The sequence below is a fragment of the Mesoplodon mirus genome (assembly GCF_964341445.2).
Source record: "Mesoplodon mirus genome assembly, chromosome: 2".
Classification (NCBI taxonomy): Eukaryota; Metazoa; Chordata; class Mammalia; order Artiodactyla; family Ziphiidae; genus Mesoplodon; species Mesoplodon mirus.
The window spans coordinates 24,444,042-24,458,360 of record NC_138977.1 but is presented as its reverse complement, the minus strand read 5'-3'; the positions used below and the strand labels follow the sequence as shown (position 1 = coordinate 24,458,360).

Sequence of the window (14,319 nt, the reverse complement as noted above, 5' to 3'; positions counted from 1 at the left end):
AGTGACTCCTTTTTTCTCTTTTTGATGAGAAACATTTCCCTAAAGTTTACATTTCAAGGATTGGTTCTTAGGTCCTAGAGAAGAAGGGGTAGAAAATTTTTAAGATGGGGTAGAAAAGTTACATTTCAAAAACACAGAAAGTATATATACAAGTTTTCTCCAAAATTGAGTTTTGGGGTATATTTGTATATTATTGGAGGCTGGGAAATAATTACTATTTAAACTTTCCTTATTTTTCTTGGGTGCAGGATAGTACTGTTTCCAATGTCCTGATCCTTTTGCAAGCATTTTGAGATGAATAGGGGACCTTTGGTGGCGTGGGTAAAAAGGATAGGTGGACTTTGAATTGTTTCTAGAGCTGCAACTCTGGTTTTGTAAAGATTTGAAAAACAAAGTTGTTTCTAATTCCTCAAAGAATGTGGTTGTAGCCTAAATTATATCAAGGGACTGACCTGCCCATTCAACTACATTATTTTCAATTTGCTTTATATCAGGTAGAAGATTTCCAACTAAGATGGAAATCAAGATTTCTATATTCTGGAGCTTTAGGGTTTAATGCAGTATGCCTTTTTAAAATCTATATAAAGCATTCAACAAAGGCTTTACAAGGCTCTAGTTTTTTGTTTTTTTTTTTTTCCTGAGTGTACAATTCAACCTTAGACCAATTAACCTTAAGGGGGAAAAGCCTCTGCTATTGTTTCAATCAGCACCCGAACATCAGCCTCCAGCTGATCCATTTCCTGATCATTTGTAGGAGGGCCTGGGAGAAATTCTGGTCATCTGTTTCTTCTGTGAGGGGGTTTTCCCAAGAGGCCATCTGGTTTATCTGATAAGTACAATACAATCATGGGTGGGAAGAACACGTTTAGCTACCAATCAGGGTTCCAGTGAATGTGACTGTGGATGTCCACCGATCTTTCTAACTCTTCTCTAAATTTGATACTATCTTCTGAAAGTTGTGGTTAATGAGGCTTTGTAACTTCATCTTGTCAAAGGAATCTGTAAGGCAAGCCATTTCAATTCTTAGTGTCCTCTTTTCAATCTGTCCATAGTACCAAAAAGACAATTGTTAGAATGAGAGCTCTCTAAAATTTTTTCAAGTATAGAAGTTTTTCCAATTCAAAGGATTCATCATCTGGCCATTGACAAGTAGGATCTTATATATCTCAATAGCAACTCAAACCAATAAGGCTTTTTATGGCTTAACCATAGATGCAAAAGGCATCCCAAAAGAGTGTGCAAAAGCTGCAGCCATCACAAGATGTTGAAAATTCACTCCCAAAGTTAGCCTAAGAAAGCAAAGACCTTCATTGTCACAAGTGGTAAGAATGGTGTAGTGAAAATGGTGTCTCCGGTTTTCTGTGAGAACGTGTGATGCATTCAGTTACAGACCTGCTAATCTGTGACACCAGGCAGGTGCTACTAGAATGGGACTTTTCCAGCATTAAAGAGACAATGAAATTTGAGATGTCAAAGGCCCCCTATGGACTGGGACCCCTATGACAAACTCCCCTGGCAGCTGGTGGAGGGGAGGGGTCCGTGAGAATGCTGCTATTGGGCTGTCCACTAGATGCATGCCAACACATGCATCTTCTGACTGGTGGATCCCAGGGAGAATATTCTCACTGGTTACAAGGCCAAGCTTTTAAGGCATAGAATAAAATAGAAGGAAAACCTCTCTAGGCTGTGGTTCTCCTCCTTATAACAAATGACAGAAAAGACAGAGATAAAAGCAAACAATTACTATCTCTCTGGGAGGAAAGTGGATCAATATAAAACAAGAGTACTCATAAAAAAAATCTTTACCAAAGTTGCTATACCCAAGAAACTAATTCACGCAGGTATTTTCTCCCTTTAATCTAAATTTGGAAAGGAAAGGACAAGAAACGCTTACCTTCCTCTCTGAACCAGGCACTGTAGAGACAGATCCAGGAGATCTGCCTTTGGTAAGAACTATTACCCTTAGCCAGCTTCTGCCAGTTTTCCAGAATCCCATCTGCAGACTCCAGAGCAAGTATGGTGCCTCAGCAAGCCCCATCACGGGTCTCCAAACTGTAGGGGTAGAAAAATAATTTCCCCCTCTCTGTCTAGGTTCTTGACTGAGTCTCCACTGTAATGAAACACATTAAGAGGAGAAAAACAAAAATTTCATACCGTGTATATCTCCTGTGTACATTAACTCCCTGAAATGGCCAAGCCAACACTTTAAATACCATCTCCAGCTAGAGACAAAAGAAACGTGTTGGGCAGTGGGGAAGCCAGTTATGGGAGGTTACCAGGAAAAACACAGTAAACAAGGGTAAGGTTGTTAGATTTAAGTCCCTGCCTTCTCCACTGACAAGAGTTTCTAGAGATTTAGTCATCCTCTGCTGCCTGGTACAGAGAGGGAGACACTCTTACAAATGGAGATTGCCCTTATAAACGTAAATATCTCTTCCAAAGGGTAACTTTAGTCACTTTTCAGAGCTTCTCCTGTGTCTGCAGTTTCTTAAAAATGATTAACTCTGTAATTTTTTTTCCGAAGAGACATATTTTGTGGTGGCTAATTCTGTTTGCCTTCACTAGCTTATATAGTCTGCCAATAAAAGAAGTAGTAATCATTTTAGGGAAAAAAAACATTAAAATATTAGATTATTAGTGTTTCAAAATAAAGATGTAAAGTGTTTTAATAACATAAATAACTGTAAAGAGGTAAAGAAAAAAAAACTTCCATAAATGTTTGGCTTTATACCAAGTAGGCAAAAGAATTGGAATTTTCAGAATAATGTGTTACAGAAAGTTTCCTAAAAAAGAGCCACATGTAACATTAATGTCATGCTCTATAAAGTAAGAATATCAGAAAATTACACTCTTATGTGATGCCACGTTTTTAAGATGGTGGTTAGAATTTTACATGTATGTAGCTGAATTACTATAGAGAAAATTTATACCAAAAAGTGTAATTTGCAATTCAGAGTGTGTAAAGAGTCATAGTTCTTTACGTATCAGAATTACTTCAGATTTGTCATTATTTTATGAGCTTTGTGCTTATAAGTGGACTTACAGATTTGGATTGACTCCATCACATTAGAGGAAAATTTGTCTAAGGGTTAGTCTAATACAGAGTAATTTTCAAAAAGAAAAATACTCTAAACAGGTTCAGTATTTTCTTGAATTAGAAAAGTATAACCTAGGGGATTCCCTGGTGGCACAGTGGTTGACAGACTGCCTGCCGATGCAGGGGACACGGGTTCGTGCCCCGGTCCAGGAGGATCCCACATGCCGCGGAGCGGCTGGGCCGGTGAGCCATGGCCGCTGAGCCTGCGCGTCCGGAGCCTGTGCTCCGCAACAGGAGAGGCCACAACAGTGAGAGGCCTGCGTACCGGAAAAGGAAAAAAAAAAAAAAAAAAAAGTGTAACCTAAAAATTGATGAGTTCTTCTTTTTTTAGCCTAAGACTAGAATTAGAAATAATGGTGTTTTTCAATTTTAAGATTATAAGAAACACTTCATATTGCTCCAAAAATGCTACTTAAAAGTCTTCTTACTTTATGGGAAAGTTGCTACAAACTCCAATTTAGTCTGAAAGGATTAATTTTTCTTCTTTGAGGGAGCATCAATAATGACTCACTATTGGGACTTTTGTCACTATAAGACAAAAATTACTTGGTGTGAGTGTATATATTACTTTCTACTCTTTTAAAAGTTTTTCTCTCCATTTTGATTTTTATTATGTTAAAATATACAAACACTGAATCTATAGTATATCTATAAATATATTACATGTATATAAACATACATGTGTTTACATATTTTGGGCATTTAAAATGGATATTATTGTGCTGTAATATTAGTAAATTTTTACTTCATGGTTTAAATGACTGAATATCATTCAATCATGTGACCTTTTAAACATTTTTTACTTTTCTCAAGAATTTTCCTTTTAAAGAATGGCATTGTCATATGCTATTACAGTTTCGTATCGAGAGAAATTTTGAAAAATCTAACAAAATTGTACATGGTTTTATTCTCCATCTAGCAGTACTATCTCTAGAAATTGGCCCAGAACATACACATTCCTATATACCAAATAGCATTTCTATAAGGTTTTCCTTTATGGGCATTATCTGTAATAGCTAAAGATGAAAACAACACAGAATTTCCACCAATAGGGGACTGTTCAGTACTAATGGCTCATTCACAGAATGGGGGCTGTAGAGCCCCCTCCCCCTGCAAAAAAGAGGAAACCTTAATGTTCTGGAATGGAATAGTCTCTAGACTATATTAATAAGTGAAACAATGAAGGGGTAAAGCCATTACAATATCAATATTCCCAGAGTGGTTAATCATAAAAAAGTACCCTATTTTTCAAATTACTGTTGTCTCTACAGACTAGTTAAGGGGAACCATTTATTCTCATTAGTTGAGCTTTAATATTTCCTGGTAATTTCCCTTCCCCTGCTGCGTGTTATACTAGCTAAAAAGGACAGAGAAGTATTGGGGCTTTTCGTCCTCACGACATGACAAGTATTAGAATATTATAAACTTTCATAGTAAGAGAAATGTTAGGATCGTATACTTTATGACATTTGTGTCTCTGAACATATTCAATCTATTATATTATTCCCTTCATTTTTCCTGACATTTTTTAAAATATTAAAAGGTGGATCTGTATTAGAGCTTTATTAAAAACATGAATGTCAGGAGTCATAAAATACACGAGAAGACAGATTCTAGATTTCTAAAATTTATTTCCTCTGTCTTTTTACATTCATTCAACTAGCATTTGGGAAACAGGTAACCAAACACTGAGTATCTATTAAATGTTTATTAGCCTTAATGATTCTGAAGGCTTTTTTTTTTAAAAGAACATGTTTGGTTGGCAAATATGTATGTGCTTCTGTGTACAACATACAAGTAGAGCCCTGAGTTTCCTTTCATCTCAAGATATTATACCCTTCTTCATTTATACAGTCATTTTTTAAATAAAAGTAAAGAAAGGTATTCCAGGCACTGGGATTGTAGCAGTGAACAAGAAATAGACAGATTTTCTTTCTTCGTGAACTTCATATTCTAGTGGATGAGGACAGAAAATCAATTAGAAATGAAGAAGTTGGTAAGTGAATTTCACACAGTGATGAGGGCCATGATGTAAATAAGCAGAAAGATGAGATTAAGAGATGACGTCAGGTGAAGTAGGAATACTTGTGTCTAGAAAGGACTCATCATGGAAGACCTGAGGATGTTGCTTTTGAGCTGTAACCTGAGTGATAGGTCAGCTGTTCACAAAACTGGAACAAGCCTCTTAACAGGAAAAATCAGATTATGAAGAACAGTCACCTTCCAGTACTGCTTGCTGCTTTAGGACTGACTCACGTTAGTTTCGGTCTTGGCTTCCTACTTAAAGTCTCTACACATTCTAATCTATATATCTAATCTATATATGCACCACAGATAAATCTAAAAGAAATAAACACAAACACACAACTTACACTGTGTTGTATTTCTACTTTAAAACTCTCTCTTAATGGCTCACTAAGGCTTAAAGGATAAAATCCACATTCCTCAAACCAGTGTCATAGCTGCTAAAATTACATCCTTCCCTACTTATGCAATTTTAGCTCTAACTGTTCCCAAACATAAACCTTTTCTTCCACTTAAGCTGCTCCAACACAAATTGCTGTTTCTTGTCCCCGTTGTTGTTCAGTGTTTTGGTTTGTTTGTTTTGTTTTTAACTGTTTTATTTAGAATGCCCCTCCCCTATAATGTATCTCTCTTTTTAGGCCCGGCTCCACTCCCATTTGATTTGGCCACTCAAACTGGGAGTGATCTCTCTTTCTATAGAACAGTTTCAGCAGTTACTGGTCCTATATAACCTATCCTGTAGTTGTCAGTACTAGATATTGTTATCAGTTCTATATATTGACATATATAGCTCCTATGTATTGACATAGAACTTACTGTCTTGTAGTATGGCTTATCTTTTCTATATTCATTTCTGTCTCTCCAACCGAATTCTACATGCCTTGGAGGCAGCTGCCATATTTTATACTTCTTGGATCCTATATTTCTTTTTATACACATTACCTGGACAAGGAGTTCCTTTTTTTAAAGGTGAAGTATTTTGAAATGTTTTAATTTCCTATCACATAAAACTGCACTAAAATATAGAGATTTCAAAATAATAATTGCAACAGATTGAAAATTCTCTTGGAGCTTTTTGTGTTCAGGATGATTTACAAAAAGGAGAGCCAGATGGACTTACCTATTAATCATATAGTTTTTTGGAAATGAAGAATACATAAAAAGTTGAGGAAAACTCATTTTTTCACTCCACTTACAAAACCAGAGAAATAAAATTTTGCTAATTGGTCTTCACTCCTTCACCTTGCTTTTGGTAGTAAAGTATTTAATTGGAAGTTGGGAGCCTGGAAACATTACTAATATAAATATTTTTATTAAGTTTTAATAGCAATTTTTACTGTTGGTCTGTGTTTTTTTTAACTTGTGTTTTTTTAATTTGTGTTTAAACATTTTACATCTTCATATTAAATAAAATTTCCTTTCATTTTATTAATTTGATGTCATTCATTTGTTTATTTTTGTTTTCTTCTTTTCAAGGCCCTGTGGAATCCTACATGCACTGAAGTTTTATTTAAACCAGTACATATTTCAACCTAGGTTAAGTCATTATTTGATAAGAAATGTATCACAAATCTGACATGCTAAATATGAAATCAGTTTTCCATTATTTCATGTGTTAGCTATTTCTCAGAGTATGTAATACAGAAATCTTTCCATTCCAGATATTTCACACGTTTTGCATTTGTACACAATTGCATAAAATATTAATGGATGTAGATTAAGCTAACATATTCCAACCTTATTGTATTTTTAAAACAAAAATACTTATTTTTAAATTGTCTCTATATGCAGCTATTCTGAAGTGTAATATTCCACTTGGCAGGACATATTTTTTGTTCAACCTTCTCATCCATGTCATTTGTCTCTCTGGTTATAGTCTGTTTAATTTCACCATATATTCTATGCACATTAAGTAAGTTTCAAAACAGTGCTTCTAGTTTTTCCCCCATCCTAGTGTGACAGTTCTTACCGAAGAACTAAGTTACCTCTGTTTTTCCCTTGCATTGAGATCAAAAGATGAAAACAGTATGTCTTCAAATGAAATAAATCATGAAGAGTCTTATTCTAACTGTAGAAAGTAAAAAAACTTACTTCTATCTCTAAATAAGTGAAGAAAGTTTTTTGGCTATTGACCTCATATTGAGGGAAGTCTGTTGAATGTGTCATAAAAAAAAAAACCTGTCTCCTGGACTTGGCATCACTGCCTGATTTCTGTGTGTCCTTGTTTATTACCTTTCTGTAATAGCTCACTTTAATTATCAAATGGCTGGGTAACAACAAGGCACTCTTGAGTGTTGTAGTTTATTGCAAGGATAAGTGACAGAGCCCAAAGGATGTCTCAGTGTTGTGGTGCAGGACAACAGAAGAGCCATAGAGCTAAGGAGAGGAAAGCAGGTTTTACTGAATTCCCTATATTTTTTAAACAGGAAATGAAATAATCATGGTTAATGATGGTAACATTTAGAAATATGCTATAAAATTTCTTAAATTATTTGAATTATTATGTAACATATAATATGCATGATCAAATGTTGGGTTTAAACCATGGTATTAAAATAAAACTGTAAATATATTTATTTACTTGAAAACATTGTATGTGTCCTTGTTGACTTTGCTGCTTAAAACATCCGTTTATGATTCAAGGTACGAAAACATTTTTGTTTCTCTAACAGTTTTCTAGAGTTTATTCTTTTATTCTGTTCTTATCTTTCTATTTATTGTCTTATTTTAACATTTGAAACCCTTAAATGTAGATAATGTAAGAAATTCTATTACCTGCAATAAAGCACTCCTCTGATAAAGATTTTTATCAGCTTGAATGGTCAATATCATTTTGAAGAAGAAGAAAGAATTCAATTAAAGATATTTTTGACTGGGATGCAAGGGAAAAAAGAAATGTATTAACAAGTAGATTAAGTCAATAAAGAAAGGTCCTTCTTTCCTCAAAAGCAATGTAGCAAAAATTGTCAATACAGACAAAAAAGCCACCTAACCTGAAAAGCTACCATTTTATGATTGCTCTTTAACACCAGTAAGACATTTCAGGGTGCGTCCTCAGAAACCCTCCTTTTTTTTTTTCTTTCATGTAATTTTTCTTTTGTAATGGAATTGTGCTGAATATACATCAATGAACATATTTCTAGGTTAATAATTTTACTTTCATGGTGAAATATATTCAGACTCTTCAGAAATGTTTATTATGTAGTTTGTCCATTTAACTATTAAAATGTTTTACATTTCTTTGATTACATTAAACGTGAATTAAAAATATGGATTAATGGCATGGTTAGTTTTTAGAAAAATGTGCAAGAACCATTATAATTACTGCACTGTATTCCAAGGTGTAACAAAACTGAGGTTGATGATTGTTTCTCAAAGAAGTAGCAAGAAGCATAAAAGTATATCTGACAGCTGCAAATAGTTCAGCATCAGTATTTATTGATGAAAGGAGCATTATGCTATACTATTATGCCTCCATATCTGTCTGAAATACCCTGACAATAATTAACTAAAAATAAGAGATGAACAGGCTTAATTATATTTATTTTCCAAATGAGTGAAGTGGAATTTGAAGAGGTTGAGTGACTTTCTCAAGTTCATGTAACTTTTCTAACAGACATTAAAGTTCTAGATTGTGCTGTAGGTGTTTCAGATCAAAAGTCAGGATTTTGTTTTGTTTTCCTGATTTCAGAATACTGGTGGACTGCATGATTGCAAAATTCAATACAAATTATACATGGATTACATATGCGAATATATACACACTTGTATATTATATATGCATTATATATTATTAAAGGTTGAGTTTATCTTAAATCTGCATTATAGTCTAGGATTAATGATGATGATATAGATTTACTATGTGAATACCTGTCTAAGATGTATAATATATGAGCTAAGGAATTTATTTTATAATATTAAGAATTATTTTTTCAAATATAAAGAAGTGCTTAGAAGGAAAACCAGGAACAGTTTTACTAGATGTTTTAACAGTTATTAACATATATTTTATTTATATCTTGAATCATTTTGAAAATTTAATTTTTCATTCCCTGAAATGTATGCATGTTAAATGTTCTTTTTTATAATATTTTAAAATATAAGTCACTTATCATTCTTGGTTAGATTTATGACATATAGCTGTGTTTTAAATGATTTTTTAATGAAGACTCTAAAGTAAGTATATGTAACTATGCACATGTGATTTTTATTATGGCACACATAAAAACTCCCTTGCTGAAGTTTTCAAAATTGTTATTTTTCATAATTACCTAAATTTGATATTGTTTTAAATATTTGTTTATTTAGAAAACAAAATGTACTTTTCCATATTTAACTTGCTGCTAGAGGCAGGAAAGTCCAAATTTAACAACAGGATGCTTTTCATGATTTTGTGTTTTGTGCCTATATGTTCACATAGGACTCTCTAAATGCAGTTCTATCATATCTTAATTTCTTACATCTAATCACTCTTTCTAAAAGAAATCTTTGTCTTGGTGCTTTTTGGGGCAACAGTAATCACAATTATGATATGCTGGCATGTTTAAAGAAAAAATGAATACTAACATATATTTTCAAACACATCAGTTTCATTTGATGTATGTACTTGACCCAAGTCCACATGTCAATGATCGATTGACATACATATCCTCCATTGAAAAGAACTGTTACTCTTGATATTAATAAGCATTAAGAACTGTTAGAATTTCCCATGCCTTCCAAGTGATGTCTGTTGGATATCTAAATTTGCATAATACATTTATACCATTAATTACAATGGAGTAGAGTAGGATAGGCTGTAAAATGGAGAAAAAATAAGAGATGTTAGCACTTTTCTTACTTTATTTTTTACTACAAACCAAACGTCTTGAGTATATTCATTGGGTGTTCTTTTAACTCTATTTTGTGAAAGCTTTTCTCCTCTTTGAATGCTGTATATTGATATACATATAGGAAGGAGGTTGATGAACAGGCAGATCAAATGATAATAAAATATTTTCTGGTAAATGTTCCTAATACTGGAAAACTATTTGTTGCATCCTTAATTTATAAACATCATGGTCAGATTGTATACACATACACATATATGAAATAAGGAAACCCTTATTTTAAATTAGCTTCTTACCAATTTCCTTTTTTAAAGAGGAGGAAATTTGATGAAGTAGCATGAGTATTCCTAGGAAAGAAAGGGAAAGAGCAATGACAAATGTAAATGCAAAATGGATCCTGATGGAGAAAAACAACAAAGCAAGGGTAAAATGATTGTTGCATACTTCCCCTTAAGATTTAGTTTAGATTTTTTTTAAGCTTCCAATTTAAAATATATATATATAAGACTTAAAAGATGAAAGAAGTGTTTCCTCAGCCCTGTAAAGTAGAATAGCCAGTAGCTTAAACTTTGATAAATAGTCTGGAAGCCTTGTGTATTAATACATTTTGAATATAATGACCAGGGAGAGTGAATAAATGTCATGCCTTTTTACTCTGGCTCTTCATGGAAGATTTCTTCTTCATAAAGTTGGCAAGATTTTTGACCTGGAAAGAGATTTATATGTACCTTTTTTTCCACTAAGAATGCCAGAGTAAACTTGAAAGAACAAGTAACTTCTTTTGGCAGTAAATATGCTTCATAGATTTTAATTTTCTTTGCATCATGGTTTATATATGTTTTAAGAAGTTACTGTGTTAATGTAGATTCAGGGTTTAATTTATATTACTAGTACAATTTTTATACAACTTTATGATTTTTTGGAGATTTTTATCATCATACTGCCATTTTGGTTGTAGCCACATGAATTTGAAGAATAGGATCCTGAAAATTAATGAGTAATCTCTGAAAATCTAACTTTTCTGTTTTAATAATGCAAATACAACATAAGTAAAAAATTATATATGCATAAACCCATACTCTATATTGTTTTTCTAATGCTTTTTATCATAGTGTAACCTTTAGAAGCCCCAAAAAACTTTAAATTAGTTGGATTTTTAAAAGTGAAAATCATCTTGTAGTAGAATGTGATGTATACATTGGAAATTTATTGCTAGTTTTTAATGAAAAAGAATATGCAATATCTGGTGAGTGAGCACAAAGAATCAGATGATCAAATAAGACTCACACAAATCATAGATCTTAGCCAATATCAAGCTTATACTAATCATTTCAAAGGTACTGGCCATCACGCTCCAGTGAAAGAGGGAAGAGGTCTGTCAGGTTGGGGACAGCTCTCCCAGTTCTTTTATCCCACTTTGGAATCCACTCTCTGATTCAAGCTAAGAGATCAGATTTCCAAGTGAGATTTTGTGGGTTACCTCACACAGCAGGAGAAATGTTTCATTGATGAAGTATCTTCATTTTATATCCCAACAATATGACATTCTTCAGGGAGCCATGTTCATACAGATTCTAAGTTTATTTACTCAAATCAGTCTTTAACCAGGGGCATACTGTTATAATTTCCATTGATAAGGACCCTCCTTCCAGCAGCTATTACTAGTTTATTTTCCTGGAGATCTAGTTTTTATGTTGGCAAGGTTAGAAGAAGTTACCTCCCTTCTTTTACTTCCCCTGGAAAAAAGCCAGTTGCTTTAACTCCCCCTCCTCACCTGCTCCGTTTCCACAGTTCATTCTGAAAGTGATATTGTATTGGAGTGGAATGAAGCCCAGTGTCCTGGATTTTTCATTTCTCTTTAATTGAAAGGAAAAGACCTTATAGAAAGCTTATCTGACCAAAATTGCACTTGTTTTGGGTTTCTCTTCTTTGTTTTCAATGTTTCAAAACAGTTTGAGGCAAGATTTAGGAGATTGCTTTTCCTGAAGATTATGTTTCCCTTTATTTTTCACTTAAGGCAAGCGTTCGTGAATTGCAGTTTTTGAAAGTCAAGAAATTTGTGATTCAATTGGGGGAAAAATTTAAAATTCCTTAAAATAAAGTTTTTGTTAATTGATGTATGCTGTAATATACCACATAAGAGATGGTCAGTGTATTTAAATTTATATGTCTTATTTAAAGTTATAAATACTTGTTTTATTCTTTGTTTCCATTTGCTATTTATACAAAATTACTCCTGTTGGAACGATAATCCATTCAACTAATTGGAATAGAGTAAATTCTTTGTTTTCTTCTTTCAGTTATACTATATACCTCATTATGTATTTTATTGAATATAATATGTCTAGTTTTAAGATATTTGGGATGTGGGTTTATTTATGTAAAATCTCTGTTTTGTATTTTCATCCATTTGGTATATATAAAAATTAGACTAGAAAAATTCCCATAAGAGAAAACACATATAAGAAAAACTGAACCCAATATCTGCAGCCTGATTTATCCGTTCTGCTGCTGTTCCACAAACAGACTGTGTTGTTTCTACCAAGTCTTAGTGCCTTTACTCACATCAGTCCCCGAACCTATAGAGCTGTTTCTTTTCTCTTAACTTGTTCACATGAAGAGGAAAACGAGTTCCATATTCCCAAGATTCTCCAGGCATAATTAAATTCTCCTCTAAATCATTCTGCCGTTTGATTATGGCTACCATTTTTTTTTTTATTTTACTATGTGTCAAGTGCTGTTTTAAAGGCTTTACATGTTTTAAGTATTAATTCTTCACAAAAGCTTATGAGGGAGCTACTGTTACATGACACCATTTTGCAAGCAAGAAAGCTGAAATATAGAGAAGTTAAGAAATTTGCACCAAATTACATTACTAGAAAGTTAGTAGGCTGTGTTTAAGCCTAGGCCCTCTGGATCTAGAGCCTGCACTTTATTTTTTTTTTTAATTTTTTAATTGAAGTATAGCTGATTTACAATGTTATCTTAGTTTGAAATGTACACCATACTGATTCAATGCTTTACAGGTTAAACTCCATTTAAAATTACTGCCAAATATTGGCTGTATTCCCTGTCCTGTACAATATATCCTTGTAGCTTACAAGCTGTACGTAGTAGTTTGTAGCTTTTAATCCCTTACCCTTATCTTGCCCCTTCCCCTTCCCTCTCCCCACTGGTAACCACTAGTTTGTTCTCTGTATCTGTAAGTCTGTTTCTTTTTTGTTATATTCACTGGTTGTTTTTTTTTTTTTTTTTTAGATTCCACATATAAGTGATATCATATGGTATTTGTCTTTCTCTGTCTGACTTATTTCACTAACATACACCCTCCAGGTCTGTCCATGTTGTTGCAAATGATAAAATTTCACTTTTATAGCCGAGTAATATTCCATTGTGTATATATATATATATATATATGTATCACATATTCTTTATTGATTCATTTGCTGATGGACACTTAGGTTGCTTCCATATCTTGGCTATTGTAAATAATGCTTCTGTGAAGTTTGAGATGTATGTATCTTTTTGAATAGCGTTTTCATTTTCTTTGGATATATACCCAGGAGTGGAATTGGTGTAAAATATGGTAGTTCTATTTTTAGTTTCTTGAGGAACCTCCATACATCCATGTTGGCTGCACTAATTTACATTCCCACCCACAGTGTGCTAGGGTTCCCTTTTCTCCACATCTCACCAACATTTGTTGTTTGTGGGGTTTTTTTGATGATGCCATTCTAGCTGGTATGAGGTGATAGCTCATTGTGGTTTCATTTGCATTTCTCTGATGATTAGTAATGTTGAGCATTTTTCATTTTCATTGCCTATTGGTCATCTGTATGTCTTCTCTGTAAAAATGTCTATTCAGGTCTTCTGCCTATTTTTATTCAGTTTTGTTTTGTTTGGGTTTTTTTGGTATTAAGTTGTATGAGTCACTTATGTATTTTTCATATTAATCCCTTATTGGTCATCATTTGCAAGTATTTTCTCCCATTCAGTAGGTTGTCTTTCTATTTTGTCCATGGTTTCCTTTGCTATGCAAAACCTTTTTAAGTTTAATTAGGCCCATTTGTTTTTGTTTTTGTTTTTTTCGGTACGTGGGCCTCTCAGTGTTGTGGCCTCTCCCGTTGTGGAGCACAGGCTCTGGATGTGCAGGCTCAGCAACCATGGCTCATGGGCCCAGCCACTCCGCAGCATGTGGGATCTTCCCAGACTGGGGCACGAACCCATGTCCCCTGCATCAGCAGGCAGACTCTCAACCACTGTGCCACCAGGGAAGCCCCATTTGTTTATTTTTGCTTTTGTTTCCTTTACTTTAGGAGACAGATCCAAGAAAATATTGCTGATTTATATCAAAGAGTGTTCTGCCTA

At 33.6% G+C, this 14,319-nt stretch overlaps 1 protein-coding gene across 3 annotated transcripts in view; it reads left to right on the top strand.

Annotated features, from left to right (window-relative positions):
* The window catches only part of CCSER1 (coiled-coil serine rich protein 1), a 1,217,611-nt gene that overhangs the window by 703,522 nt on the left and 499,770 nt on the right, over positions 1-14,319 (top strand). Inside the window, exon 10 of one of the 3 annotated variants that reach the window (XM_082610969.1) lies at positions 6,599-7,638. The exons of the other annotated variants lie outside the window; for them this stretch is intronic. Coding sequence (XP_082467095.1) covers positions 6,599-6,658 — 60 coding nt within the window. The 3' untranslated portion in view covers positions 6,659-7,638. Of the gene's footprint in view, positions 1-6,598; positions 7,639-14,319 lie in introns of those variants that run through there. 3 annotated transcript variants of the gene reach the window in all.